This window comes from Aythya marila (assembly GCF_965140915.1).
Source record: "Aythya marila genome assembly, chromosome: 8".
Taxonomy (NCBI): Eukaryota; Metazoa; Chordata; class Aves; order Anseriformes; family Anatidae; genus Aythya; species Aythya marila.
Window position 1 is genome coordinate 9428242 of NC_139049.1, and position 27470 is coordinate 9455711.

General features: G+C 60.5%; 2 protein-coding genes across 4 annotated transcripts; one reads left to right on the forward strand and one right to left on the reverse strand.

Moving 5' to 3' along the window:
- Positions 1–61: 61 nt before the first annotated feature.
- Positions 62–27262, reverse strand: NOS1AP (nitric oxide synthase 1 adaptor protein). 3 transcript variants are annotated; one of them, XM_082765757.1, is made up of 12 exons: positions 27010–27262; positions 20703–20774; positions 9673–9765; positions 9434–9492; positions 8825–8933; positions 8584–8725; positions 7705–7862; positions 7273–7440; positions 6280–6445; positions 5830–5979; positions 760–1021; positions 62–659 (listed from the first exon to the last, which is right to left on the reverse strand). In XM_082765757.1, the coding sequence occupies exons 1-12, from the start codon at positions 27112–27114 to the stop codon at positions 212–214; spliced, it is 1932 nt and encodes a 643-aa protein (XP_082621883.1). In that variant the 5' UTR covers positions 27115–27262; the 3' UTR covers positions 62–211. The 3 variants fall into 3 exon arrangements, with proteins under 3 accessions (XP_082621883.1, XP_082621882.1, XP_082621884.1); XM_082765756.1 differs by having other exon boundaries at positions 9434–9507; XM_082765758.1 differs by lacking the exons at positions 62–659; positions 760–1021 and having other exon boundaries at positions 3204–5979.
- On the forward strand, positions 1424–3084 carry SPATA46 (spermatogenesis associated 46; the record flags this gene model as incomplete). The annotated part of the gene is made up of 2 exons (XM_082766033.1): positions 1424–1495; positions 1919–3084. The coding sequence occupies 2 exons, from the start codon at positions 1424–1426 to the stop codon at positions 2678–2680; spliced, it is 834 nt and encodes a 277-aa protein (XP_082622159.1). The 3' UTR covers positions 2681–3084.
- Positions 27263–27470: the final 208 nt, after the last annotated feature.

The window sequence follows — 27470 nt, forward strand, 5'->3', positions numbered from 1 at the left end:
CACCCGCACATGAGGCTGCAGAAGCGGTGGCAAGACAGGCAGTGCTCCTCCTGGGCATCTAGGGAGGAGGGGTTCAGGAATGATGGCTGAGGAGTGGCTCCTGCTAGCCTGGGGTTCCCCCCCGTCCCCAAAATAGCGACCCCAAGAACAGCAAGCGGCAGCGAGAGACGTGTTTGGGAGAGCCAGCCCCCACCGTGCTCCGCTCCCGCTGCTACTCGAAGGACAGCAGGTCGGGATGGGGACCCTCTGCCTCCCGGCTCGGGGTGCAGGGCTCTGGGTGCCCCGCGCTCCCCGGCAGCTCATGCTCCAGCCCTGGGCCCCGGGGGGACTTCTCGCTGCGGGGTGAGGTCTCCAGGCTGCCTTTGTGGATGAGGTCGGGCACGGGGAGGGCACCAGGCGGCTGGTCCCCACTCAGTGCCGAGGCACCGGTTGCGCCGAGCACCCCAGGGTGCTCAGGAGGGGACAGGTCCCTTGCCCCCAGCCACTCCTCGGCAGGGTCAGGGTGCGCTGGGGGCAGCTCGGGGGGCTCCGCCACGCTGCTGCCCACGGGCTGGGGTGCGATGAGCATATCCTGCGGGGTCTTCAGGGCACGCGGAGTCCTCTTCTTGGTGACGGGGGGCGGCGGGTCCAGCCGGGGGAAGGCATCCAGCCCTGGGGGCCTGCAAGCAGAGCGCAGCAGTGACACGCAGCCCCACACCAGGACCCCTGCAGCCTGCCCAAACCTCCCTGCCCCGGGGCACACGCAGCGGGGACACTCACCCCTCCTCGTTTCCCGGCTGTCCCGTGCCCAGCGCGGCACCGGCGCTGGCGTTCACCTCCGTCACCCCCACGCCGGGAGGGCCGGCCGGCTCCTTGCGGCGCAGGAGATCGGTCACCTTGGCCCCCACGGCCTTGCCCAGGTTGCGGAGGTGCTGGCTGCCGGCAGGGCGGGAGGGCTGCGCCAGGGCGCCCGCGGTGCCGTGCTGCGGGCGCGGGGTGGGGGCCGTGCTGGCGCTGGCGTTTTCAAACATGCTCTGGTCCACTGGAAGGGAAAGGGAGTGGAGAGCGGGCGTGAGCTGGGCTGCAGGGGGTGAACGCCTCAGGGCTGCCCACCAGCAGCAAGTTGGGGACACGGTTTGGGGACAGGGAGGCTGCTCCCGCGGCCCCGCAGCCGTGCCGTGCCTGCGCAGGGCAGTGCATGCAGCGGGGACAGCGCGGGGTGAGACGAGGGAGCAGCAAGCCCAGGGCACCATGCTGGCACTGACAGCACACCAAGAGCGTCTCTTACCTGGTGCCGAGCAGCTTGGGAAGCAGGTTGTGGGGAAAAAAAAAAGAGAGAAAAAGAGGGTTTACCAAGGGGACAGCAGGCCTGGCCCTTCTGCATGCTCTCTCCATGCTGCCAGGCGAGGTGCGGTGCCGATCCCCTGCCTGGCTGCCTACAGCGATGGGATTCACCGGGTGCGGGCACAAAACCCCGATGTTTCTGCACCACCCTGCGCTGGGCCAGCTGCGGCCTGTGTGGCTGAGCACCCCCACAACTCGCCCCTTGCGCCCTGGCAGCCCCGAGGGACGGAGCCAGTGGGTCTCTGAGCACCGGGTCCCTGAAAACCCTCGGAGGGGCTGCGCCCGGTGCCCAGCAGCTCCCTGGGGTGCCCTCAGTGACATCAGCCGCCGATACCATGGCAGCGTGGCGCTGGGGCCTGGCACGGAAGCTGCACCGGGGCGATGGAGAGCTTTGCGGTGCCGTCCCTTTGGGTGGGGGCCATGCCCCGTGGCACCGGGAGGGGCAGCCTGGAGCCCCCCTGCCCCCGGGGCCTGCCCGCTGAGGCCAGTGCCCGCGGGCAGCACCCAGGCAGGGGGGCACGCAATGCTCCGGCCGGACAAACCTGCCGGGGTGGGCAGGGGAAGGGGGCCCCACGTGGCAAAGGGTGCTTTTTAGACACCGGGGGGGTCCTGCTGGCGCAGCCCGCCTCTGCGCTGCCCTCTTTCTCACCCCACGTCTTCCCAGCAGGAACCCCGAAGGCTGCGGGTGCTGCCTCCAGCAGTGCCAGCTCGCCCCCGTGCCCGTGCAGCTCCACGAGGGACAGCCCCAGCTGGCCGCAGGGTGAGCCCTCCTCGTGCTGGTGGGTGTCTCGCCAGCATCCCGCACGTGTCCCATGCTGGAGGGGATGCTCTCCGTGCTGGACCAGGCTCATACAGGGACCCCCACCTCACTGCTGCCCTTCCCTTTGCAGCCACAACCTCGGCGGGCAGCGAGCTCCCTGCTCGCACCATCTACCGGCCCTGGTTCTCACCGTACAGCTACTTCATCCGCACCGCAGCAGCCCCCCAGCAGCACCTCTCCTCCAGCCTGGCCACCGGCGCCCAGGAGCCGGAGGAAGCCGACCGCCTCTCGGAGACCATCTGCTCCTCCTCCTGCTCCTCGGAGGGTCCCCAGCCCTCCCAGAGGGGCCGGCAGACCAGCGGCAGGGTGAGCATCACCGTGCGGGACATCCTGGCGGCCGCGCGGGGCCAGCCGGTGCCGCGGCACGGCTACAAGTGCAGGGCGTGCTGCCGCGTCTTCCCCACGCTCTGGGCGGTCAAGACCCACATCCAGCACAGCTCCCAGGAGGGCTACAGCTGCAAGGCGTACTACCGCAAGCTCAAGGTCCTGCTGGAGAAGGAGAGCCAGGCGCAGGAGGGCCCCCCGGCACCCCAGTAGCCCCAGCCGCCGCGGGAGGGCACTGCTCCATCGCTGCAGCCAGCAGCGCAATAAACGCCACGCGGAGCAGGGCCTGCTGCTCTCCCGCAGCCCCTCGCTGACACACTGCTCCTGATGTCCTTTCAGAGGCCGTTTCTGACTTTTCTCTTCCCAGCAGCCCCCCCCAAAAAAGAGTCACGGAGCCTGGAAGGTGCCGCTCAGCGTCTGGATACCCTCGAGGCAGCATCGGGCACCCTCCGACCGTCAGCCAGCCCTGAGATGAGCCCACACGGTGCCTCTACCCCAAAAAAATCATTCGGGGCACCTCGCTCTCACAGCCAGCCTGCTGTTGGCACCACAAGCCAGGCAGAGCCGAGCTGCAGGGGAGGGCTGGGGGTCCCGCGGGGAAGGATGCTGGGTTTTGAGGGGGCTGCGTGATGCCAGGGGTGTCGGTGCCGGCTGTCAGCCCGGCCTGGCAGAGCGTGGAGGGCAGGAGGAGTACAGAAAGAGAGAGCCAGCGAGAAGGAAGAGACAACAGAAAGCCTTGAGAAATAGAAAGATTTATTTAGCAAAAGCCAATCAACTGATGACGACACCCAAGGGTTAAGTGCACTTACATTGACAGATCAGTTTCCCAGATAGGCTGAGTCGACGGTTAGTAACACGACAGTTGTAGGAAAAAGAAAGGACAAAAAATAGAGCTATAAATTCCCAGCCAAGGTCCGTAACAAAAGTGAGAGGCCAGAGAGGCGTTCGGTAGGCAGCGCCGGGTGAGGAGGAGAACAGAAGGGCTGAGGCTGGAAGGGCCCTCGGGATGGCACCCACTCCCAGCCCTGCTCAAGCGGGGATGCTCAGAGCAGGCTGCCCAGGACCACGTCCCGGTGGTTTTTGAGGATCTCCAAGGAGGGAATTGGTGCTGCCCCTCGCAGAGCTCCTGCAGTCCCTCCAGCCGCCTCTCCAGCCCATCCAGGGCTCCTGGTGTCACCCACTGCCCCCAGCTCCGTGCCACAGGCAGCCTCATGAGGGTGCCCCCATCCCTGACCAGCTTCAGCTCCGTTTTGGCTTTAGCCTCTCTAACTTCACCCCCGGGTGAAGCCCAGGCTTGCGAGCTTGCCTTTCACCCTCCTCCCTGCCCTAAGGGCCCTGAACTCCACCATCCCACGGTCCCTTCGACCTTCGTGTCCCCAGCAAGCCCCTGGCTGCTGCTCGGAGGCCCACCGGGACCCCCAGCTCCTGCCCTCAGCACCCACACTCCTGCTGGGTGGGCAGCACCCAGCAGAGCCCTCGCCCACCCCGGGGGGCTCACCCACAGCCCCGAGGGGATGGGGACAGGAGGATGCCACCGGCCTCCCTCGGCAGGGAGCAGGGCACGAGCTCGAGGCGGGGAGATGCGCAGCCAGGGGTTAGGCACAGCGAGCAGAGACAGAGCCAGCCAAGGGGAGAGCAGCAGGCAAGCAATGAAGCGAAGCAGAAGCAGGACAGGAGGGTGGAAGGAGGGGAAAATGACCGTGCCAGCCCCCAGCCCTCCCAGCATTTCCTCAGGGGGGCATCAGGGCTCTGGCTCGTGGCCTCTTGGAGGCTGCAGCAGCGGGCAGCTGATAAATGTGCTCGTAGAGAAGGGAAAAGCTCCTCTGGGGGGCCCTAAAGACAACCACCGGCCTCTGGGGGGCTGCTGGGGACCCTGATATCCCCGATTTGCCCCTCTGAAGGGTGCAAATCAGGCTCTTGAAGGAGCCCCCGTGCACAGCCGCTCCTCACCCATGCCACCCGCTGCTGCCGGGCAGCTCCCAGCAGTGTGCACAGCTGGCATCACCTCCTGGGGGGGCAGAGACCCCCAAATAGGGCTCAGCAACCACCCCGAATCCAGACGAGCAGGGTGCCTGCAGGAGGAGAGCTCTCTCCCCACGGAGGCTCTGTGCGTGTCCCCGCACGGCCACTGCCAGCCCTGGTTTGCAGGCAAGCACCTGCTGGGAAATGGGGTGGGTTTTGTCCATAAAGCGAAGCAGGGAGCCGGTGGTGGAGGTGGGTGCAGGGAAGGACTTAAAAACATGAGCACCAGAAAGGCTTCGAAGCCTGGCAGCCGTGCTGAGGACCGGGCAGCGAGGGGAAGGACTGCACACCCCGTGCTGCGCTCCCTGGCTCCCCACTCTGCAGCCCCAGGGAGGGGCAGGCAGTGCCCACACCCCCCCCTCCTGCCTCGGGCAGGGACCAACCCCGTCCCAAAACACCACAAACCCCAGCACCCTGCCAATGCTGCCCGTGCCCGGCCATCCCGTGCCACCTCCTCGCACCCCTTCACCTTCCCAGGCTCGTCCCCGGTGTCCCCCTGCTCTCGCCTCCTCTCCCACCACCTCCACATGCAGAAACCCCACTCACCGCCCCGTACTGCCTCTTGGCTCCCTCCCATCCCCGCTCACCACCCCACAACTGCTCCCTCATTCCCCCAGCAAAGACCCCCACCTCTCTCACCGCTCCGCCTGCAGTTCCACCACTTCCACCACCTCCCAACCCGGCACGGGAGGCACGGGCTGACCCCTGCAGTTTGGGGGCTGCTGTGTGCCACGGGGCTCTGGCAGCGATGCCAGCAGCACGACAGGGCCCTGCGGGGCCGCGATGGTGCTGGGGGCTCTTTGCTTCCCTTCCTCCTGACCTCTCAACGCAGCCCGGGGGCAGGCACGGGGGACCAGGGCGCAGCGCAAGCCTGGCACGAAGCTGAGGGTGCTGAGCTCGGGACAACGGGGCCGGCAGCAGGGACACAGCCTGGGGAAGGACGAGGGCTGTGCCCTGCTCCTGCCGAGCTGGCACGTCTCCGGGTGCCACTTATCTCCCCTGGGCACGGCACGGTGCCACGCGCTCCCTCCTCCGTCCCCGGCCCCGCCAGGGCTCCCGTCTCTCCACGCCACCTCCCGCCGTGCCCTACACCGCGATCTCATCCTCCAGGCTGTCTCCCAAATCCTGCCGGGGCTGGACGTTGAGCAGGCGCGGGGGTTCCTCCTGGGACCAGGAGTCACGCTCCTCGCTCTCGTCCGTGTTGGACTCGTACTCGGAGGCGATGCCCGACTCGCGGAACTTGAGGAGCTCCAGGCTGCCCAGCGCCGGCTCCGCGGCGTGCGGCCCCGAGCCCGGCAGAAAACGATAGCACTCCAGCTTCACCAGGCAGTCGTTCCTACCTATGGGGCTGCCCAGGGCGCTGGGGAAGCCCGAGCCGGGGCCCAGCTGCGGCAGGTGGCTGTCCTCGGGCTGCGGGGTGGTCGGGTCGCAGAGCACGGGGAGGGCGCCGGAGCGGAAGGTGATCTCCAGCAGGCTGTCCTGGGAGCCCGCTGCAAGAGAAGGGCACGGCTGAGAGGTGGTCACAGAGCCACCCTGGTCCTCCCGGCCGCCACAGCAGGCTGCGGGCCCCCTCCAGGGGAAGGAGAGTCCCAGGGGGCCTGCAAAGAGCCAGGAGGAAAGGTTTTCTGTCTCCCACCCAGCTCCTGCAGGGAGCTGATGGCCACACAATCTGCACGTGCACAAGCCGGGCCAGAAGGGCACTAACACGGCCCTGCACAAAATATGGGAAATGTGCAAAACGGGGATCCCGTTAGCTGCAGGGGGAGAGAACGGGGATAGGGAGCACTTACTGGTGTTGTTCCCCGCCAGCTTCAGCTCCAGCTCCTGCACCTGCTTGACCAGCAGCGAGATGTGCTGCAGCAGGTCCTTGTTCTGCAGCAGGAGCTGGTGCACGCGTGCCTGCGCCTCCAGCCGGGCTGCTGCCTCCGCGGCCAGCTGGTCCTTCAGCAGGTGGACCTGAGGGACAGGGGACAGCCCCGTCACACCAGTGTGATGACGATGGACAAGCCCGAGGGTGGAAAAGCTGGCAGGGAATGCCCAGGGGCAAAGTGCCTGTTTGTTTCAGCACAGCTACGGATACGCGAGCAGCTACATCAGCCCTGCCCCAGGGCCCTGGGAAGGATGGGGACACTGCTGGGTGGGACCTGGGGCAGCTCTGCTGTCAGCTGCAGGCAGCAGAGCCCCAGGAGCGTGCTCCAGGCATGGGGACAGCAGCACAGAGCCACCCAGGAGCCATGCTGGCACTGCACCCATCCTGCCTGCATCCCTGGCTCCTGTGCGCATGCAGCGCTCCTCTATCCAGCACGGATCGAGACCCCCAGGGAGACAAAGCATGAATTTGATGGAGAAAGAAAATCAAAATCGGTTTTACTTTGGCCTGAAAAGTGACCACATGGGAGGTGGAGGAGCTCCCTGCCCAACGCTGGTGGGCAAAGCAGGAACTGGCAGAGGTGGAGCTGCAATTAAATGCTAAGCAGGTGCAGAAGCTCAGCGCTGACAGCACCAGCCCGGAGAGCATCCCTCCTCCCGGCCCCAATGCTGCCTCCAACACAGGCACCAGGGATGCAGGGAGGCAGCGAGCAGAGCCCAAATGTCACAGCTGGCACAGGGATGGAGGCTTGTGCCACCAGCCCCCTGGGACAGCACCCAGGAAGGGCGCTTGGCATAATTCAAGGAACTTCTACACATATCTGGAAACACCTTTGGGGAGCTCTGGGGGGTGTCAGGGGGCGAGGAAAGCTGGGGTAACCAGTAGAGGTCCAGGAACTCATGGTGGGACGAACCTGCGCCACGGCCACTTGCGTCTGCTGCTGCTGCTGCTGCAGGAGCTGCTGCAGGAGCTGCATCTGGTGGTGGGCAGAGAGCGGCGTGCCCAGGTCGGGCAGCGGGGCGGATGAGGGCAGAAGCAGCTTGGGCGAGGCCGTCAGGATGTCCTCGGGGTGGAGGCAGCCCTGCAACACATCGACAGAGAAAGCGTCACCCCATCAGTGCCCCCGAAGCACGCAGGGGACAGGCTGCTGCATTCAAAGCAAGGGCACACACCCATCAGCTCTGCCCCAGACACTTTTTGCAGGGCTGCAGCAAGCCCGGCACTCTGCAGGAGCACCCCAGGCCCCCAGCCAGAGGGCAGCAGCCGATGGCTTTGCTCCAGGAGCTGGGCAATGCTGAAAAAAGCCCCCTCTCCTGGGCACGGGGATGCAGAAGGTCCCACGCACCTTGGCGTCGGCGCTCGCCTCCTTGCCCACGGCGTCCAGGTCGGTGACGCCGCGGCTGAAGTCGAGGATGCCGGCCCCGGGCAGCGGCAGCTCCACGGCGTCGATGTCGGTCTCCTCGGCCGAGGTGGCTGCCCGCTCCACGGCGGTGAGGCGGCAGGCTGTGGGAGGGCAGGGACAGAGCTGGGACCCCCATATATCCCCCCCCGCCACCCCATTGCCCAGGGCTCGTGGCCGAAATACAGCTGGGGAACGGCAGCCAAAGCCCCTGCATGTGTTCAGGGGAAATGGGCCATCGGGAGGCACAGAGAGCTAAAGGTAAACAGGAGGTGACGGGAAAAGAGACAAAAAAAATAATAAAGAAATAAAAAAACCAGATGCTCAGAAATCCCCTGGGGAGCTGCACACCGCAGCCGGTACATTGTGCAGAGGAAAAACAAGCGGGGAGCTGCCCAGGTCAATGCAGCTGCAGAGGGTGGGCAGTGCTGGGGGGACCCCACAGCCTCCAGGGGTGCAGCATTTCCACACTCACACCCGTACACGCTCAGAGGGTCAGCAGCCAGCCTGGGGACATGGGGACAGTCCCTGCTTTGGCCCCCGTCCTGGCAGCGGCGAGGAAACGCTTGCAGCATGCGCAGCCGAGCACGGAGAGCTCTCGGGCACCCGCTGCCCCCGCTAATGGGCTCGCAGCACGGGGGATGTCTGCGCGGATGCCGGCTGACACCTAGCCAAGGCTCCTCGCTGGGTGAGATCCCCCGGCTCCGCGGGGCACAGCGCCGTGCAAATCCGCTCCCCGCAGGTGGCAGCCAGCAGCCAGCACCGCGGAGAGACGGCGGCTCTGAAGTCCCCCCCCCCCCCCACAACCTCACCCCGGCACGGTACCTGGGACGTCCAGGTCGTCCCCGTTCCTCTCGCTGTCCCCGTCCTCCTGCCCGTCGGCGTTCTGCTGGGTGTGCTGCAGGCTCAGCTTGTGGCAGACCTCGAAGGCCTGCCCCACCGTGCGGACGATGCGCATGGCCTGGCTCTGCGGCGGGCGAGGAGGCGAGCAGAGCTCCGTCAGCACGGCCGCCCCGCCGGGACACCCACCCCCCCAAGCCGAGGGGCATCCCCCCAGCATCCTCACCTTCTTCTTGGATTTGAAGACGTTGCACCTGAAGACGTTGCTCGAGCCATCCCTGGCGATGTAGCTGAAGATCTTGAGGTCCTGGGAGTCGTGGGACACATAAAAAATCCTGCCGGGAGGGAAACGGAGTCGGTTTGCCCCCAGCACACGCTGCCCACCGTGGCCAGGACACTGCAAGGCCACAGCCTTTTTTCTTCTCCGGGGTGCTGGCAGCTGCCCAGCCTCTGCAGCACAGCCCTGCTAAAGCCCATCCGTTTTATATTTTATTTTTTTGGCAGCCGTGCTGCCCACACGGAGAACATGAACCTGCAGCAAACACTTTGCGAAGGCTGCCCAGGGATTTCTCTGCTCAGCCCACGCAGGGCAGCACCACGGGGCACCCATGGGAACGAGACCTGAGTGCCTCTCTGGAGAGGTGGCCTCTTGGCTCGGGCGCCTGCCCCCTCCCAGCACTAATTATGGCTCTAATTGGGATCATTAACAAGGGCTTAGCGGCTGTCCTGGGGAGCCTGGGGGGAGGAGGAGGCTTTTCTGCATGAGCTGCCCTCCTCCTCCCAGCAGGGCAGGGATCTGCGAGCGGCCGCTGCCGGACCCGGGGCTCAGCCTTACCTGTAGATGGGATCGTGCATGACGAGCATTTTGTTCTCATCCCAGGCCCATTCTTTTTTCTGCAAGGGAAGAAGCTGAAAATGAGTACGTCAGATGCTGCCCTCGAGATCGAGCACGGGGCCGAGGCGGTGCTGGGACGCTGCTCGCCGTGGCTCTGCTGCTCTCCAGCCCCAGCTGACGGCCTCCCCTGCCTGCAGCCCAAAAACCCCACGGGTCCCCATCGCCCCGAGGTGCCCTACCTTCTTCTTCTTCTTCAGGATGACCTTCACGCCGTCCACCGACACGACGAGGCTCACCTTCTTCTTCTTGATGTTCTTGGCTTTGAACTCATACTGCAGAGAGAGGCCTGGGTGAGCCCTGAGGGGCCACATCCCCTGCAGAGGGGTGATTTCCCGGCCCCATGGGTTTGCTGTGGGGGTTTGTGGCCGTCAGGGAGCTCCAGGAGGAGAAATGCTACATCAGCGGGGGTGCGGGGGGCTCGGCACGGAAACAGAGGATTCCTGAGGGCTCCGAGAGCCGCGCCGGGGGAGGTGGCATAATGCGATTACCCACTTCAGTTAGAAGTCACTGGATGGGAAATAAAACTCAGGAACTTCCAAAGATCAGTGGCTAAACACAAAGCTCCAGCCCAGCCCCGGGGAGAGACCACGATTCCCCTAAATCCAGCCCCTCCTGCACGCACAGCCCTACAAGCAGCAAGGAGATAAATGGGAGGGAGAACAGCTCAGGTGCTCCTTTTGGCTGAGCAAACTCCTGCACTGCACCCAGAAATCCTGTCCTCTGCAGGAGCTGCGCTTTTGGGGTAAAACCACGGCGTTTTGTGGGGTGAGGGACCCCCAGCAGTGGGTCCAGGCACATGCTCGTGGCCCTGGGGACAGCAGGCACTTGGCCAGCTGAGCCTGAGAGCCACCAAGCATCCACAGCCCCGCACTGTGAGCATGGGAATCGTGCTCGTGACCCCCTTTTTGCTCCCCTCGCCCCCACCTCCATCCCGGTGGGATTTCGGGGGACCCACAGAACCGCTCCACCACTCACACCGGGTCCCCAGAGCACCGGTCCCACACACAGGGCACAGCCCCCTCCTGGCACAGCAGCCCCACGGCCTCTACGTGCAGAAGAGGGATTTAATTAACCCCCTCGTTAGCCCATATGGGGAGCACCAGCCGGGAGCCCCACACACAGCCCTGCCCCGTGCCATTTCCAGCGCCGCGTGCTGCATTAGTTCCGGCAGCAGGGAGAGCTGCTGGCCCCGACCTGCAATTTCATGACAAAAGACACGAAAATACAATTCCTCAAAGCCACTTGGAAGCGGCTGGCGGGGACGAGTGATCCCGATGACTCAGAGAAGCGCCCGGCGGGGTGACGCAGCTCGGCCTCTCCCTGCGCACGCCGGGCAGCCTGGGCAAGCCCACGTGCTCCAAAGCCGTGGTGATGGGCTGCAGGATGAAGAGCTCGGGCTCCTGCCGAGCCTACAGCCAGCCCCCAAATCCCCTACCCACAAGCTGCCTGCAGGGCTCGTTCCCTGCATCCCTGCTGGAGGGGGCTGCCCCCAAAGCTGGCCAACGAGGAGCCCCCTGTCACTACTAAGGATCAGTGCCAAGACCACAGCGGTGCCTCTGAAACCCAACCATCCCGATTTAGCCCCAAAAAGGTGGGCTCCAGCCTGAGCACTCAGCAGCAGGCAACCCAAAACCCTCTCCAAAGCCCCGTGTGCCACGTGGTGGATGCTCCACGGCCCTGGCGCTGCCTCCTGCTGCTCGCTGGTCATCAGCACCCAGCTGCTGGAGCCAGGGGATTTCTATTCCGGGTGACCCCGAGTGCTAATTAACCTGGGCTCAGAGAGATAGCAACCCAAAAAACACCTCGTGGTTAGAGGGACTATTTTTAGCCTGGGATTCGGTGAGCACCAGCCCCGGTAAAGCCGCCCAGACAGAGCAGGGCGCTTAGCAGAGAGGTTACCAAACCCCACACGGGTTATATGGGACGCAGGGGATACAGAGAGCCCGGCAGACGCTCCCACACGCCTGGCCCTACCCATGGCTGCAGGCCAGGGGCACTGCCCGGGCTCATCCCTCGCCCGCCCGTGCCGTGCCGCAGCCAAATCCCCGCGTGCCGAGGGCAGAAACTCCAGCAGGAACTGAAGGCAGTGAGGGAAGCGAGCACTCAGGAGGACCCAGCAGCCAGATCTGCTGAGTGCTCTCATAAATCTCACCCTTTATCCCAGTGCCTAGACCAGAGCCAAGCTCCCCTGCAAGCCTGAGCCACGCACTTGGAGCTGCCCCACGTCCTGCCCCAGCCACAGCTCGTTAGCACGGGCGCCCCAAAACGCACACGGGCTGCGGGTGACTCTGGGGAAGAGACCCCGAGCTGAAACAAACAGGCTGGGAGGGAGGGAGAGCAGCAGGGCAAGTAGGAACACCGGCACCTTGTGGGAGCTGCTTCACCCCTGCTCGCAGCCACAGCACGCAATTTGTTCTGCCCCGCTCACGAGGCTGTAACTCAGCAACCCGAGTGGGTTTCACCCTGAGCAGTAGCTCTGGGCAGGGTCAGAGCCGGGGCCAGGTCCCTGCAGTTTCTGTGAGCCAGGCTGGAGCCACACAGGCTGTAAGGGATGAACTCAGAGCTGTGCAGGGCTTGCTCAAACCTCCCAGCTCACGGTGCCGCTGCTCCGCTCAGCGATCTGTTATTGCATCCCAGCCTGCAGAGGGACCAGCCAGGAGGGATCCGGAGGAGAAGACAACCCGCACGTTTCCAGGGATGCTGGGCCGACGCCAGAGCAGCTCTCGCTGGGAGTCACATCCTGCATCCCCACGCGCACGATAAGATCTCCCAGCCCTAACGAGCTCCTCACCGAGACCGAGCACGGCTCCACGCGTGCCAAAACCCAGCAGATCGCTCAGCATGGCCCTGCACACCCACCTCACCCAGGGCCCAAGGACCAACCCGCAAGGAAACGTGGGGAGAGCAAAACCCATCCCACTAACGGTGCTGGAGCAGCTGCTTCAAGAAAAAACCCACATTTCCCCCCGCTGGGGGAACCAGGAGGATAGGCTCGGCTACAGATGTCTCCAGTTCGCAGAGATGAAGCCCAGCCTGCTGTTTCATGCAGAAAAGGCTCAGAAATCATCACCCAGCCTGGCAGCAAGGAAGGAAGGAAGGCAGAGGGTCTGTGCAGCTCCCCCCCCACCCCCTTTGCCTGTCACCGTCTTTCTCACCACTACCCAGATGGCGTGAAGGTTTTTGGGCTTTCAACCCAGGTGTTTTACCCTTCTCGGGGACAATTTTAGATTTTGAAACATCCATAAAAATATTGCAAGCTTACATCAATTATATTAATCCTTGGCTATAGCAATGTGACGATCCCAGAAGATGCACAACTTCAGGGAAATGCCCAGAAATGGGAAAGAGCCATGGAGAAATGCTTCTCTTCCTGGGCCTGCACAGCTCCCCAGTCCTTCAGTTTGCCCGACTGAAGCTCCAGTTAACAAGTCTGCTAAAACGCTCAAGGCTTGCAAACAGACTTTTGAGATATGCTTTTTATTTGGTAATGTATTCAAGACAGAAACTAGGGATGTCTCACTAATGGAAAAAAATTTATTAGATGACTTGTAAACTCCAAGCAGCCGTGAAGCAAGTGAATAAAGACACTACCCTCTAATTTTACATTCCCCACAAAAAAACACACATGTTTATCTTCTCAATTAGGAAAGAAACATTTTTAAACAGCGGAGCACAAGAGCCTCAGCACTGACCTCAGGTTAGTGGGAGTCTATTTTCAACATCTGTCTTTTATGCAGAGCTGGCTATTTAAATAACTTCAAAGGCATGCTCTTAGATGGAAAATAATGCCAGCTGGTGTATGCATCATTGCACAACACATTTCTACTGGCAGGGTATTAGAGCTGCCCTTTCTTGAGAGCAGAGGAACATATGTTAGTTAATAGGGAGCGCATGTACCCTTGTCAGTTTGGAGTAAAATTATGTACGAGCCTTGAGTGCCATGGGTATGTGTGAAAAACACAATAAAAAAAAAAACTCCACATCCCTAGAAACGTGTTATCTGCCCCTGTCTCATGGCTCCTACACGGCAGAAGTGTAAGGAAAATTTTAGCCATGCCTGCAGGCTGTCGGGCAGGTGAGATGCTGGAGGAGGGAGACGGCGCCTCTCCGGGTTCGGCATCGCCCCACACGCACAGGCATCTGAAACAGATCAGCCTGAACAGAGACGCCCTCATTTCAGTCCAAAAGCTAAACCTCGGTGGGTGCAGACCCCAATCTGCCCACCAGCATTCTCCATCAGAAATGGGCGGACTACTGTCAGTGCTAGCAGAAAGCAAATAAATGTGAGATTCCTCAGTGGAAGCTCTCCAGATGCAGCGGGCTGTCCCCATCCCAGCTGGTAAAGCACAAGCGAGGCTTCAACCCAGCATCATCTCAGAGTACTGAAGGACAGAGAAGCAGCAGCCTTGTGAAGTCTCCCCCAGCCCTTCGGAGGAGCAGCGGTAATGATCTGCTCATGAAGGATTAACTTGTTCCCAAGTGACAGCTGAGGGCGAGCTTAATCAAGGCTCTGCAGCTCCAGAAACCCAAGAATTAACAGCTCCGGGGGAAAGCTACGTATCTGGCCATTTCTGGCAGCGAAAACACAAGAAATGACAATGCTTGCCAGAAATGTGAGGCATAACCCAGAGGGGACCCTGGAGGCCCCTTGCTGGGATGCTAACAGCAGCACTGGGGCTGCGTTCGCCTGACCCACACGAGGAAATGGCACCAAAACCCCAGCTCTGATGAGCCCCAGCAGCTGCCCCCTGGAAGGGGAACCTGACACAGCCCTGGCCCATTGCTGGGAAAGCAAAGAGCAAGAATGGTTTCTGCAGGAAAAGAGCAACAAAGCACAAGGAAGGTCTCTTGGCTCTGGTGCCGTTAACGGGAGAAGGCCCACGGATGATTTCCAGCCCTGAACAGGGCTGCATCACACCAAAGCATGCAGCGTGGTGCTGCGGCATGCCCACATGTCCTGTGAGCCAAGTTTTAGGCCAAAATCTTGGGAGAGCTCGCACGTAGACAAGACGCACACACCTGGCAAGGGGTGCAGGCGCAGGTTGCCAACCACCAGCCCGTTCTCTGCGCTGCTGCCCTCGCCCCCCTCTCCCGCTGGGTCCCTTCCCCAGCAGGCAGCCTCCTGCAGCGAGCCCAGCCCCAGCAGGAGGACGCTGAGCAGATTACTCGGGCAGGCAGAGACAGGTCTCTGCTGGTCCCCCGGGGCTGGGGGAGAGCTCTGGGCCGAGCACGGCGTCCTCCCCGTGCGCACGGACACCGGCGACGCGCAGGCGCGCCAGGAAGCCCTCCCTGCGACGGTGCCAGAACCGGAGCTGAAAACATCCTGCCCGGCCCCTGTCGGGATCTGCCGGTGGCTATCAATCCACCGAGGGGCACAGGGATGTGGAAAGGGGGAGAAACGAAGCGCTGGAGGCTGGTTTTGGGGCTTAACACCGCTTTGTGGAGCTCCTCCGCGGGTCAGCAGAGGTTGCGCTTGTGCATATGGATCAGCACAGCTCCGAGGTGCGCGTGCATCCGAAATAGCTGTCGCTGTGGTTTGTGCTGACAAGGTCAGGGCCGATATTCCCATCCAATTTCTGCTTTAATTTTGGTAACTGCCTGTGACGGCCGTGCGTCCTGACGGGTATAAATGGGAATCGGTCTAAAAATACCCGCGCTGCGAGAGCGGCAGAGCAGAGCTGGGCTCGGTGCTTTGAAACAAGCCCAGATCACAGCAGCACGCCCATTTATCACACAAAATATGTGTTCCAATAACATTGACTATTCCACAATAAATTCCGTCTGCTCGCCTCGCTCTTTCCCACCATACAGCTGCCTCCATCCCCTTCCTTTCTGCCCCCAAGTTCCATTAGCTGAGCTGACGCGCTGGGGCACGCGCCGCAGCCGCCCTCACCCCGAGCATTTCAGGAGAAATCAGAGCGGATAAAAATCAATACCGAACACACGGTCAAGGAGATAAGGTTCTTGTGGATAACAGCTGCCTCTCAGCCCCCCGATGCAGAATTCCCATTTGGAGACCCCCATGGGGCAGCAGCAACCAGGCCGCCCTGCAGACACCAGCGCTGAGCCGCACGCGTTCTGCTATTTATCAGCCCTTGCTAATATAAGCAGCGGCAGCACATTCTTTGGAAACCCCATATCTGGCTGGAATTTGTGGTATTTTTAATTAGCCACCCATCAGCTCCTCCGAGCAGGGAGAAGATCCCACAGGGCAGAGCCGCCAGGAGGGCGAGAGGCACCGAGCATCCCGCGGGACATCGCTCCCAAGGCTGGGGCTGGCTGGCAGTCCTGCACCAGCCTGGGGTGCACGGGTACTGAGAGAGCCAGAAAATGCCTGGCAGGTACCTTCAGAAGAGAAAAACATGCTCAGGATCAGCACTAAGGGAGGCACTGCCCCAAGGCTAGCACCTTGGGGAGTGCACCCACCCCAATTCCACCTCGGTGACAAAATGGGGTGACACAACACACGTACCCATGCAGCTGACGGCGAGCAGAAGCTGAACACGGCGAGGTTTACAGCCTGGCTTGCGAAACACGGCCAGGATTCATTCACTCACCCATTTCACTGCCCGCCAACGAGGCGCTCACCCACCCAGCGTGAAAAGCTTGAGCAACGCGGCGCGGAAAGCAGCCGAGAGTGGCCGGGCGGAACAGCAATGGCAAACCCAAAGAAGGCGAGCTGGCAATAACGTAACTAAATCAGCAATTATGAAATTCAGGCAATTAATAAAGAATGAATGAGCAACAGCACTGAATGCTTAGCGCACCAGAAACAAGGCGGCCCTGTGGGGCTCGTTAGGTGCTAGCGGTGCGCAGCAACGCTCCTGGTCTGTAGCTGGAGAGGAGAGGCAGCTCTTCACATCGCACGTTTGTTCCCAGGCTCCTCTTTCAGCTAGAGCTAACACAGGTATTAAAAATTACTCACTGAAGTCTACATTTTGAAATCAGCAGGTCTGAGTAATGCCCTTCAGAGGGTTTTGTAAGGAGTTATAGGCTCAGATCCTGGAAAAAAAAAAAAAACCTCCAAGTTGACAAAAGGTTTCGAGCTTTTAGTTAGGAAACAGCCAATGTGGGACTTCACACCAACCACAAGGACTGCAGCACAACTCAGCACGGCAACAGCCCTTTGCAAAATGAGATCCTAAGCTGTCCCAATAAAATTAGAAGCGCACCACGCAAAGGCATCTCATTCTGAGAGATTTACAGAATGTATTCCAAGTTTCCCCCCTGCAAGCAATTTGACAAACGTTATCTGAAACAATAGCACAGCCCGGCCTAAGGGGATGCCATCCACTAGCTGCTGGATCCCAAAACGAAGCAACAATAGGAATTTGACAGAATGCCACTGTTCTTTCAGCAAGCCCCAGAGCAGCGGGAGCGCAGTGCTGATTTTCATGCAGGTCTGGGAGGGAGCAGTGCCTTTGATATCCAGGTCAAGCGTGCAGGAACTTGGTATCTATTCGGTTCAGCTGGATTTATGTGGCAACGGCCAGGCGGCTTCCCAAAGGAAAAAGGAACAGAAGCTGCATGCACAGGATGCAGAAGGCTGAAAAAGGCCCCGAAACTGAGCGGTGCCACCCGGCAGGGGGGATGGTGACCTGAGCACCCCGTCATGCTGCTGCGATGGACTCAGCACAGCCCTAGGCACGTGAAAAAGGGAGTGTGTGGCAAAACAGAAGGGCGAAATTATCTCAAAGCACAGCGCTGTGGAAATCCCTAGTATCACATCCTGACATAGCATCACCTGTTTCATCACCTGCTTCCATGAAGCAATGGGAGAGGGTTCAGAAGGAAGCAACAGGACTACGCAGCACGTTTCCCAGGCTCAAGTCCCAGGGGCTGACCCAGACTCACTCGTTTTAGCTTGACTTAAGAGCTGGGCCCTGGGCAGAGCCCCGTCCAGCTGCCGGCTCCTCAGCATTTCGCTGCAGCCCGGGAAGAAGCACAAGCATGGCGTGGCACCCACACCCCTCGTCACACGGGTACGTGCCCAGCGCCGACAGCGGTGCCAGGCCTGGCACAGACAGGAGGCTGCTTCCTTACGACGTCAGGCAGCGCTGGCAGAGCCATAAACCCGCCTGGGAACCTTTGCCCTTCTTGCTCTGACTGTCAGGACACCGAAAGAGCAATTGAAACGATGACAAACACCGCACCAGGCCCTCCCAGAGGGAAGGCAATCCTGCCTGCCCTGGATGACGCCGGGAAACCATTAGCTCGCCCTAAACCCAGCGCTGCTTGCGAGGAGCCAGCTGCCTCCCTCGCCTCCTCCAGGCGCACCCCCAGCCCACCACCACGCACCCCCCCTGCAGGGACCGCAGCCCACCCACCCTCAGCAGATTGCTTTCAAACCCTGCTCCGTTTCCCTGCACAAACCGCGCTGGTTGTGCTGTTTCCCTTCTTTTTTTTTTCCTCTCCTCAAGCAAGATATAAATGGCCTAACGCTTTTTTTTTTTTTTTTGCACCCCCTGCGGTGCAAGCAGGTATATCTCGAAGGTTTTAGTGAAATGGGCTCCAGGTGACACCACGTGTTCTGTGCAAAGAACCGCCCAAACGCACCCATTTTCACACCAGCTGCGCACGTGGCGGTCGGAGGATGCAAAATTGGGCTTTCAACAAGCTTGTTGAAATGCAGAAATTTTGCCAATTTGCTTAAAAAAAAAAAAAAAAAAAAAGATAAAAAAAGCTCAGCTACGTGACGAAGCAGAAGTCCCATGAAATGAGATGTACCTGATGGAGCAGGAGGTCTGGAGGAGCCAGGCATTAAAGTGCCTGAAGTGCCTCGTGGTTTTGCAAACCTCTGCTGGACACTTCCCAGAAGCAGGCTTGCAGGAGACCTCTGCGTAAGCAGCATTTAAAACAGCAGCTATATAGGATTTCATCCTTCCTGGCACCAGAGAAAACCTGGCTTCAGGCCATGCTCAGCAAAAAGGAGGGCTCGAAATCCTCCAGGACGACTGTGCCAAGCCCCGGCCAGGTAACTTGGGCTGCACTGGAGAGGTGCCAGCAGCACGAGGAGGATTGTGCATTTTGCATACATTTACATCGCAACAACATGAGCAAACACACAGCTAGGGCTGCCATTTAGGGACCGACCACTGCGCTCAGGCATTCTGGGAAAAGAAAAAAAAAAATAAAAGGACGTCTTGCAGCTAGTTCAGGAGTTTGAAACTCAGCTCTTCGGCAGCTGATAGTGCCTGGGGTTGGGAAGATGTTGGCGCAGTAAGCCCCTCGCTGGCAGCAGCTTCTTTCTGAATCCCTCCAGCTCAGCAGCTCTGCACAGGGCAGGCCGGCTGCAGCTCTAACCAACATTTAATCGCTGTTGAACTCGGGACCTGCTGAGGTTCAGGTGCCCACTGACAACCTAAGGAGACTGAGGGATGGATCCCTCCCGGCTGCAGAGGCAGGGAGCGTTTGGGAGGTATGCCCAGCGACCTGCACTGGGTCAGCCTCTTTGAGATGAGGAGGGGAAAGGCAAAAAACAAAACAAAAAAACACGCTTTTTCTGGCTCCAGACCCAGGGAAGAGACCTCCGGCGGAGCCGTGCTGTGCTGCAGGGGAGCGGGCGGGCGGCAGGCAGCGCAGGAATGCCAGCAATGCCTGCTATGCGCCTCCTGCCCCGCTCCCCGGGTCAGGGCTCCGTCCCAGCGGGATGCCGCAGTCCAGCCCCATCCTCCAGCAGCTCCTGGGGGCTCCCCGGGTGTTTTCGCCCTCCCCGGGACCCCCGCTGCCAGGCAGGGTGCTTCCGTGCACGGTTTTATCCTTCGGTACATGGAGCCAAAACCCAGCGGGGAGGTAGCCCAAAGGCTGCTCCTTCACCGGCGGTGAGAACAAGCAGGGAGACCCCACATTTGCCCTAAAACAGGCATCAAAAGCTGTGTAAAATCCTTGAAGGATGCGTACACAGCATGCGTAAGTGCCGTGCTCCTTGAAGGACACAGCTCCCCGAGAACTTCCCTGACCTCCAGCCGAGCCATCACCAGCCCCAGCACCCAGCCCGTGCCCCCACAGCCCCAAATGAGGGAGCAGGAACAGCCCCAAATACGTGACACCCCATCACGCCACCCCTCCTGGCACCCTCTTCACAAGCAGCACCCCAAAGTGAGAAATAAATTCCCAGTCCCTCTGGCAGACCACATCTGCAGACTCGCATCCCTTAACAACATGCATCTGTCCCGTGTTACACGTTTCAAACACATCATTTGTCAGAAGAAATCATTATTTTACCCTAATTTGCATCCGCTCAGCTACGAATTGTCTAGGCCGGGCGTCAGGCTGCTTCCATCGGCCCATGAGGACTGCTTTGGTTTGTTTTGCTTTTAAACATTTGGGTTTATTTAAGCTCTCAGAGCTGTGCCAGTCCTCTTGCCCCGATGCGGAGCTGTGTGATTTTGGGACCAGAGCCACGTGTTTTTTTTTTTATATTATTATTATTATATTATTATTTTTTTTTTAGCAGCCCTACCCCAAATGTCTCTTCCCAGAACAACAGGGGTCCCGGGGGACGAGGAGGAAACAGCCGCCTACAGACCTCAGAGAGCTCTCCACGGCATAACAGATCCCAACCCCAGCCTGCAACCAAGGTGAGCAATTCTAACGCCAAAAAAACAACAATAAAAACAAATAAAAGACCCAAAGACATCCCAGTTTGCCCTCAGGCCGCGACATTAAGCACTGCCGAGGGCAGCGTGCAGGGAAGAGAAGCCCACGAGCTCTCCCCGTGCTGCAATTCGGGAGCAAACAAACAACCAACCAACCAAATAAACCCAAACATCACCGCCGGGCCCCGGGGGGAGGCTGGAGGCTTCCCGGCCGCACGCGGCAGGCAGGGGAGCGGAGGAAGAGCTGCTCCGGTGGCTGCCGGCCAGGCATTATGTGGCCGGAGCGCCGAGCACCCTGCCCGTGCCTATTTCGGGAAGTCGGATGATTTCATAGCCAGCTGACATCCCCTGACCTGAGCCCCCGTGCCGCCGGCTTCTCCGCGCTCGGGGTTTGAAATTCGCACGGGGCCGTCAGCCAGGAGCGAACCTGCCCACACGCCACCCGTGTGTTTTCAGGCAGCCCACGCGAGATGTCCTGGGTGCCCCAGGTGCCGGGGATGCTCTGGGGTGGCAGCGTGCCACGTGGCACACGGATATTTGGATGGGGAAAGGTGGAGAGTTAGGGATGACCCCGGGGAAGGGGCGCGGAGGGGCACCCCCTCAGCACTCACCCTGATCCGCCGCATGGCCGTCACGATCTCCACCCTGCTGTTGGGCCGCGGCACATCCAGGCTGCCTATGTACTGAGGGAAAAGAAAGAACATGTTAGGGGCCACAGCTCGGAGCACAGCAAGCAGCCTCCTCGCCTCCCCCCTGTGTCCAGAGCCCCCCCAGTGCTTCCCAGCCCTGCCTCCCGCCCGCACCCAGGCAGACTTTGCATGTCCCAGGCTGGTAACGCCGACCCGTTTGCAGCAGGATCTCAAAACTCCACCGAGCAGATGGGAACTGGTCCCTGGGGACAGCTCAGAAAGCTGGGTCACTTGGAGAAGGGACAGACAAAAGCTGGGGTGGCACAGGGTGCGGTGATCCTGAGTGGGCACAGGGACCGGGCATTACCCCACCTGCCTGTCCCTAGGAGCAAGACAAGTCCCCATACAAGCATCCTTTCTGCCTGGCAGATGTACAGAGTTGTTTTCTCATAAGAAAACCCTACAACAGCTCCAGTGACTCAAGCGGGGTAGTCCTGTGCAGGTGGTGCAGCAGCCTGTTGGGTGCAGCGCAGCTCGGGCTTCCCAGCAGACGAAGGGACACGAGATGGTCTACACCACTGTTTGCTCTTTCTGGTATTCCTGCTTGCCAGAAAGAGCCAGATCGATCTTTTTAATAAATCGAGAAGAAAAACTGTGAATTGTGCAAAGCCCAGCTGGAGCCTGGTGCCCCCCGAAGCAGCTCTGCTCCCCACTAAGCAGGCATCACGCACCAAGGGGGGCGAGGAGGCTTTCAAACATCTCCTGACCTGCAACCAACATTTTTTAGAGAGACTGATGGTAATTCAGGGCACGAAACAGAGCCACAGCAGCAGATACAGCCACAAGGCTTCAGCCCTGGTAAAGGAGCACAGCCTCAGCAAGCAGGACTCACTCACCCCTGCTGGCATCAAAGCCCACGGGGGTAACCCAAAATCCCCCCGGCTGCACCTGCAACAGCCAGGATACTGGAATACCCTGAGATAACTGGGGCAGCCTGTCCTGTGACAGGCCCTTCCCTGTTAATTACGGCCCTTCCCTGTTAATTACTGCCCCTTACTTCCTATCCTGGGCACGCTGGAGCAGAGCGAACCCCTCTGGCTGAGCCAAGCACCCGCACCGATCCTGCTCCCACGGGAGGATGCAGGCGGTGGCCACAGCCCCCAGCACCGACAGGACCGGGCAGCCAGTGCTATGAGGACACAGAGCAGATATAAAAATAACCAGCAAACAGCTGGCTTGGCCATCATGTGCCGCGGCGGTGCAGGAAAGCCTTATGCAACGGGAATTAAGCCCTGCACCACAGCCTGGGCATAGGCCACGGCCACAAAGGCAGCAGTCCTGGCCAGCTCACAATCACACACCCTGCATGGAGCCTCCCTAGTTCAAGATTTAGGTCTAAGAGGTGTCTTTTCCACCAATCACTTTCCTTTTTCTTTTTTTTTTTCCCTTTTATTTCTTTTAATACAAAGCCTGGAAAGCATCACTAGGAAGTACGAGATGGCCACCAGACAGCCACGCCGTGCCTGGCACCCCACAGGACACACCTCTGCCCCAAACCCGGGTACCAGAGCATCCCACTGCCATCTGCCTCAACCCCATCCGCCACGCCTTGCTTCACGCAGCCACTGTGCTCAGCCCCAAACACCCACCTCTCCCCTTGCTCTGCAAGTTGTTGTTTTTTTTATTTATTTTTTTTTTTTTTAGCTTTTTTTTTTCTTCACATTTCACAAAAACCAACAGATGGACCAAGGCCCTGGGTTATTTCAGCGCCGAGGGCAGAAACCACAAGCGGGAAGCGCCCTGCAGAGGAACAACCCTTCACAGAGTGGTGAGCATCCCCCAAAAAATGCAGACGTGGAGGTCAGCCTCCAGCCAGCTCCTCCCCGGCGAAGGAGCGGGGCTGGCGTGAGAAACCACCGTGCTTATCAGCCCCTCGCATGAGATAAGCGCTCTGGTCCCACTCTCCTCCAGCCTCTTACTCACAGCCCCGAGCCTCGTCCTGCCACGGGCTGTGGGAACGAGCCGGGGACGCCGCTCAGCACAGCAGCCTCCTCGTCCCCTGGAAAACCAAGAGACTCATGTTGCCAGTGCGGTGTTTGCACAGCTCCTTGAGCTTCTCTTTATTTTTATTGTTTCCTCACCCCTCGAGGTTGTTTAATGCCCTTCTGCCCCAAAGAATTTCCTTGAGGTGCTTTCCCGGGGACACCTCCTGAGCCGTGTCCGCGGGGCCAGGGAAGCCTTGCTGGAGAGGAGCCGCGAAGCCAGGCACGTCGCCTCCCCGCCGGCCAGACCCCGTGCAAAGGTCAGGGCTGAATCATCCCCGGCGGCCAGGGAAGCCCGGGCAGGCTGCCTGGCGGCTTGCCAGCCCCAAAAGCCTCCCCGAGACACGGGGGAAGAGCTGCTGGAGCAGAGGAGCTGTGAGCAAGCAGCGGTGCAGGAGCAGGCATCGCCCATGGGGTGCTCACCCCAAAATCCTGCCTGCGTTCCTCCAGTCCCACGAAAAGCAGGGCAGCGCTTTCCAGCTTTGCTCTTTCCCTCCCCACCACCGTGCCGTGGATGCTGCAACACCAGGGGGAAAAAAAATGAGGCTGCAACCAGGGCAGAAGTGGGGGAGCTCACCCCAAAACTCAGCACGGTGAGAAGAGGAAACCCGTGGTGGTGATCCACGAGCAGCCCGGGAGGAGGCAGGCGAGCCCCCCGCGCTCTGCCCTGCCCCAGCCACGGGGAGATTTACTCAGAAGGAAAGGAAAAATCAGCGTGCCAGCCGCCTTCCGTGGAAAAGCCTCGGCGTTGTTCCAGCCCAGGCAGTCATGTGCCAGCTCCCTGTGACATGGGGACGTGGGGACACAGGGACAGGGCTGGCCCTGGGCGCAAGGTGCCAGAGCCGCACGGCTCCAGGCCCCCAGGCAGTGGGAGCCAACAGCCCCCCAGGGCTTCTCGCCCATGAAACGACTTCACCAGCACGGCAAAAACCAGGTCCCTGCTGCAGGGAAGCCGGGTGGCACTGGGGAGGGTTATTTATAGCCCGCAGCGAGCGGTCCCGGGCTCGATCGCTCCACAGCTCCTGGCTGAGCAGCCCTCACCGAGCTCGCTGCTCGAGAGCTGCCAGCAGAAGCAGCCCCCGGGCGCAGCTGCCAAGCCTCCGGCAGCCAGCTAGAGGGGCAGAGCTTCAAGCAACCTGCTGCTCGAACAACCCCCTGCCAGCGCTGCCTGGTGCCAGCACACCCGGCCAGGGGGCGAGAAATGCCTGCGAGGGCAGCCTGCAGCAGGTGAGGGGGTCGGACCGGGTGGGAGATGCCCGAGGCTCGGCCCATTTAGGTCCCCTCCGCGGCCAGCGGGCACTGGCACCATCGCAGCCCTGCGAGGGGACAGGCAGGAGAGCTGCCTGTCTGCTGGGAGCTGGCAGGATTCACGGGCAGGGATGTACTGGATCCCAGTGAAGTCTCCTCCGTGTCCCGTCTCCAAACATAGCCAGCAGCAGATGCTCGGTTCCTTCTCAGTTTCCCACGCACAAAAGTGGAGAAAAAGTACTGACAAACGCCGCAGAAAACGCTCGGTTGCCAAGATCCCTTAAGGGTAGGGAAAAGAATAAAAAATAAAAGCCCATCCAAACCCCAAAAACCCTGCCTGCCAAGAGTGCTGCGGACATCACATCTCCCCTCTCCTGGGGGACTGCGTACACCAGGGCTCTGCCAACAGATCAGTGAGTGTGGGATCAAAGGATCAAAGCTGCTTCCAAATAATGGGTCTGGGAACGGCAGAGCTACACCTGAGCTGCTTTTGGGTTTTGTTCCGCAGCACTGTGACTGTGGGAACACAAAGAGCAAGCTCGCGTCCCCTCCTCCCTGCCCCAAGCGGAGCAGCCACGCCGGGCAGAGAGGTGGAGGAGGACAGAAGGTGTCTTTACTCTATAAATACCCATTTATTTAAACAGGAAACCATTGCACAAGTGGGAATTCATGCCAGCTCCCCTGCGACACGCTGCAGCTCACAGCTCTTTCATCCGAATGCTTCAGCACACTCCAGAGGCCTGCCTTTTGATTTTATTCAACAATTCAGACCACAATGGGCAGAAATTGAAGCCTGCCTTCCCTCGGAGCCAGCTCCCCCGATTCCCACTGGCCCGATGGAGGCACTTCAGAGACACGGAGGCTTTCGGTGCCAAGAGAGGTGGCCAGCAAAAACAGCTCACAAGGTGTGAAGCACATTACCATCCCTAAGGAGATGGAGCGGGATTTTCCAGCCATGGGGTTTATCTCCAGAAAACGGATTAACACAATCCTCGGAGGACGCTGCGCTCCGACGTGGTGTCCCCGTGCCAGAGCATATGGCTGCGAGCGGCTCCGGCGCGCAGCGCAGCTCAAGCCCCTCTCCTGACAGCATCGCCTTCGACAGCACCGCTTGCTTTTCATCACCTTGTGTGCTTGGGAAAGGCCAAAACCTGACAGTGGTGACCACTGCCAGGGCAAATGCAGCAGCTGGCAGGTAGAGGACCAACACCAGGTACCAGGAAAAGAGGAGGAGGAGGAGGAAGGCACAGCGCTTGCTGCCTGGGCTGCTCCAGCCTCCTAACACCCGTGTAATTCTGCCAGAGACTGTTTGGGGACAGGACACAAGGGGTTTTCTTCTTCCTGTGCTCCCCCAAAGCTCTGCTCTAAACCCACGTTTCTCATTTTGCCGCCTCGCCGTGCGCTCCGTGCCTCGCTCAGACAAGAGCCGTGTGGGTTTAAGCGCCCGGGATTCTTGGGGATAAAAGGAACTAAAGGAGTGTAAGCATTTAATTAATCTCCACCAATCTAATAAAAGGATGGAGTAATTGCCTAAGCCATCTGCATCCTGCATCTGGCATCAGGAGCTGCTGGAGAAACACACAAATTCAGGAGCAGGGCTCCCACAGCTCGTGCTTGGCAGTAACGCGTGCCACGGGGCACACAATAAAAGAAAGAGGCGCTAACAAAGGCTCACGCACCACCCCGGTGCCACAGCCACACCAGCAGCACGGAGGAGAGATGAGATGTGAGCATACTGGGGGCAACGAAGCTGTGCCCCACTGCTCCCCCCAAGCCCCGTTCCCACCCCAGGCGGTCAGGGAAGGGGCAGAGCACTCAGGGGAAGGGACGGAGGAAGGGTGCCGCTGTGCAGCAGGTGCTGGCAGCACAACAGCACCCAGCTCCTTATCCCACCGTGCATCCCTTCGCTCCTGGAACTGGAGCAGCCATTCCCAGGAACAGTCACAAGGCAGGTGTTAAGTTTGCTCCATAAACAACTCCCCTGCTGTGCTCCCCGCGGCGCGGTGCCCACCACAGGATGGGCAACAGGCTCTGCAGACGAACCCTCCCAGCACAGCTCTGCACCATCCAGCAGGACACGGGCATGCCACCAGGACACTGCACAGAACATGATGCCAAACCCGTGGTCCTTCCCCTGCCAGCACCTCTCCTCCAAGGACAATGGTGTATGAGAGATGCCCACCTCCCTGCTGCTCTTTTATAGGAGCTCTTTTACACCAGCATTTATCCAAGTCAACCCCACTTGGAGTATCTCATCATGGTGATGACAACTGTATCCCCCGGGAACAGCAAAGGGGGTCGGATTTTACGTTTTTGCTTCCCAAATTTCATGGCTTGCTGCCCCCCTGCCTGCCCCCAGCTACCTGCCCAAAGTAGACAGATGCTCGGCTGTTCCTCGCACTGCTCAGAGGTCACGAGCACTCTGCTGTGGGATGCCACAGCCTGAAAGGAGTATGAGCCCGAGAGGTCCCAGCAGAAGAAAACCAACACAGTGCTTCCTGCCAAATCCGCAGGCAAGAATGGTTTAAATTTGTACGGGGAAACAGCAAGCCCTGACTTCGGGCAGGCGTCCCTGACCTCTCCCAGCACACCACAAATGGCACGGGGCTCCTCTGTCCGCTCACACTGCGAGTTCCTCGCCTTGGAGAGCCGGGGGAAGAGGTGTCCTGCTGCACCCCTCCGTGGCACCCCAGGGTGCCCGTGCCGGAGGATGCCTGCGGTGCCCAGCTCCCCGGGGCCACGTCCCCAGGTGATGCTGCGGAGAGGCTCGGGAGGGCTCCTTGGCAAAGCAGCGGGGTGACCCCAGCTCCTGCCACCTCCACCACCGCTTGGGACGGGGCAGAAGGACTCCCCCAACTCCCGGATCTCAGCTGGGGCACCACGAAGGGATGGGACCTCGAGGGAAAGGCGCAGAAGAACCGCGCAAAAAGCGCTGGAGAAGGGGAGGGGTGGGGGGGGTGGGGGGAAAAACCACCGTGGGGTGCGCGCCCGCTGCCCACCTTGGCCTCGAAGCAGATGCCGTGCTGGAAGGCGTCCTCGTTGTGCAGGGGGATGCGGAGGTCGTGCCGGTCGTCCACCAGGTTGTACTTGGACTTGGCGGGCATGGCGGCCCCGCTGCCCTGCGGCGCGCCCGGCCCCGCCGCCGCGCACCCTCCGCCCCTCGCCACCCACCGGCCCCGGGGCGGGGACGCGCCGCCGCCGCGCAGCGCAGCGCCGGGGGGGGAACGGGGTCCGGGGGGGAGCCCCCGGAGGGCCCCGCGTTGCTCCCGGGGAAGGAGGGGAGGAAGGAAGGAAGGAGGGGCTGGGAAAAAAAAAAAAAAAAAAAAATTCCCCGAGAAAAAAAAAAAAAATTAAAAAAAAATCAGCCAAAAGGCGCGCGCGCGCTGGGGAAGGCACCGCTGACATCTAGTGCGCGGCCACGGCTCTGCAGCCCGGCGCCGGGGAGGGTGGAAAAGGAAAT

Bases quoted from the DNA above. Each gene is read 5' to 3' on its own strand.
- NOS1AP (XM_082765756.1), bottom strand. From the start codon at position 27,114: ATGCCCGCCAAGTCCAAGTACAACCTGGTGGACGACCGGCACGACCTC. The intron at 1,022-5,829 runs GTAGGAACGACT...TTTCCCTTCCAG, and splicing joins CGCCCTGGGCAGCCCCATAG to TGGACCAGAGCATGTTTGAA. The intron at 660-759 runs GTGAGTGTCCCC...CTCTGCTTGCAG, and splicing joins CAGCCGGGAAACGAGGAGGG to GCCCCCAGGGCTGGATGCCT.